The sequence below is a fragment of the Lipotes vexillifer genome, unplaced genomic scaffold (assembly GCF_000442215.2).
Source record: "Lipotes vexillifer unplaced genomic scaffold, Lipotes_vexillifer_v1.1 scaffold1798, whole genome shotgun sequence".
Taxonomy (NCBI): domain Eukaryota; kingdom Metazoa; phylum Chordata; class Mammalia; order Artiodactyla; family Lipotidae; genus Lipotes; species Lipotes vexillifer.
The window spans coordinates 951,059-952,603 of NW_006789032.1; the positions used below are offsets into that span (position 1 = coordinate 951,059).

Sequence of the window (1,545 nt, forward strand, 5' to 3'; positions counted from 1 at the left end):
ACGGCCGCGAAGTCCCAGAGGGCGCCTCCGCACCTTAAAGCAGGAGCGGCGCGAGGAGAAGGTAGAGCCCTCCGCAGCCCAGCCCTGCAGCGCGGCAGCGAGAGGTGGGGAGGAGCGGGTCGCGGGGAGGCGACAGAGAAGAGAGAGGGGGAGGCGACCAGGAGGCGGGGCCAGAGGCCCCGGCGCGGGGAGGCCCCGAGACCCACCAACCGACTGCCGGACGGACGCGCCAGCCGGGAGCGGCACCCAGGCTGCGGCAGCGGCCGGCGCGCGCGCGCGGACCCCGGGGCGGCGCGGGCCGGGCCGCATGAGCGCCTGCCTGCCCGGCGAGCCCTCGGGCCCCGGAGGCGCGGCCATGGCCGAGCTCAAGTCGCTGTCGGGGGACGCGTACCTGGCGCTGAGCCACGGCTACGCGGCGGCGGCGGCGGCGGTGGGCCTCGCCTACGGGGCGGCCCGGGGGCCCGAGACGGCCCGCGGCTACGGCGCGCCGGGCCCGGGCGGCGACCTCCCCGCGGAGCCCGCTCCCCGAGCTCCGGCCGCGGCGGCCGAGAGCAGCGGCGAGCAGAGCGGCGACGATGATGACGCCTTCGAGCAGCGGCGGCGACGGCGCGGGCCCGGGGGCGCGGCGGACGGGCGGCGGCGGCCCCGGGAGCAGCGCTCGCTGCGGCTGAGCATCAATGCGCGAGAGCGGCGGCGCATGCACGACCTCAACGACGCGCTGGACGGGCTGCGCGCCGTCATCCCCTACGCGCACAGCCCGTCGGTGCGCAAGCTCTCCAAGATCGCGACGCTGCTGCTCGCCAGGAACTACATCCTCATGCAGGCGCAGGCCCTGGACGAGATGCGGCGCCTCGTGGCCTACCTCAACCAGGGCCAGGGCTTGGCCGCTCCGGTGGCCGCCGCGCCCCTGACGCCCTTCGGCCAGGCCGCTGTGTACCCTTTCTCCGCCGGCGCCGCGCTGCCCTGCCCAGACAAGTGCGCCGCCTTCTCCGGGACGCCCTCGGCGCTTTGCAAACACTGCAACGGGAAGCCGTAAGGGCCCCGGGCCGCCCCTTCCTTCCGCACGCGTCCTTCATTTTACCTTTGCCCCCATGACTGTGTCACCCTGCCCCCCCGGACCCCGCCCCCGGGGAGAAGGCGGCCGGACCTCGCTTGCAGCCCTTGCGTGCTGAACATTTGGGCCCGCGGGAAGCGCGAAGCCCATCCGGGCGCGGGATTGAACCGGACAGCGGGGCGCTGGAATCCATGCCCTGGAGCCCGCAGCGCCCAACGGGCACCGTCCCGACGCCCCAGCCCTCGACCCTGGGGACGGGATGGGGGTGACCAAACATGCTTGTCCGGGCGCCGTCGCTCAGCCTCAAAACGAAAACCAGGATGGTCGCGAGCCCCGGGCAGGTGGTCCTCTCCTGAGCCACCCGGGGGTTCGCGGAGCGCGGGACACAGCGTAGCCCACCTTGGCGGGTCGTGGCCCTCGCTTTGGAGCGCGTCTTTGGCCCCCGTCGGCCGCTCTTGCCAAACCTCCGGGCCGCGCTCTGGGTGGGCGTG

General features: G+C 75.0%; 1 protein-coding gene across 1 annotated transcript; it reads left to right on the forward strand.

Moving 5' to 3' along the window:
* Positions 1 to 307: 307 nt before the first annotated feature.
* Positions 308 to 1,036, forward strand: BHLHE23 (basic helix-loop-helix family member e23). Its single transcript, XM_007462250.1, has one exon. It carries the CDS (start codon positions 308 to 310, stop codon positions 1,034 to 1,036), a length of 729 nt encoding a protein of 242 aa, XP_007462312.1.
* Positions 1,037 to 1,545: the final 509 nt, after the last annotated feature.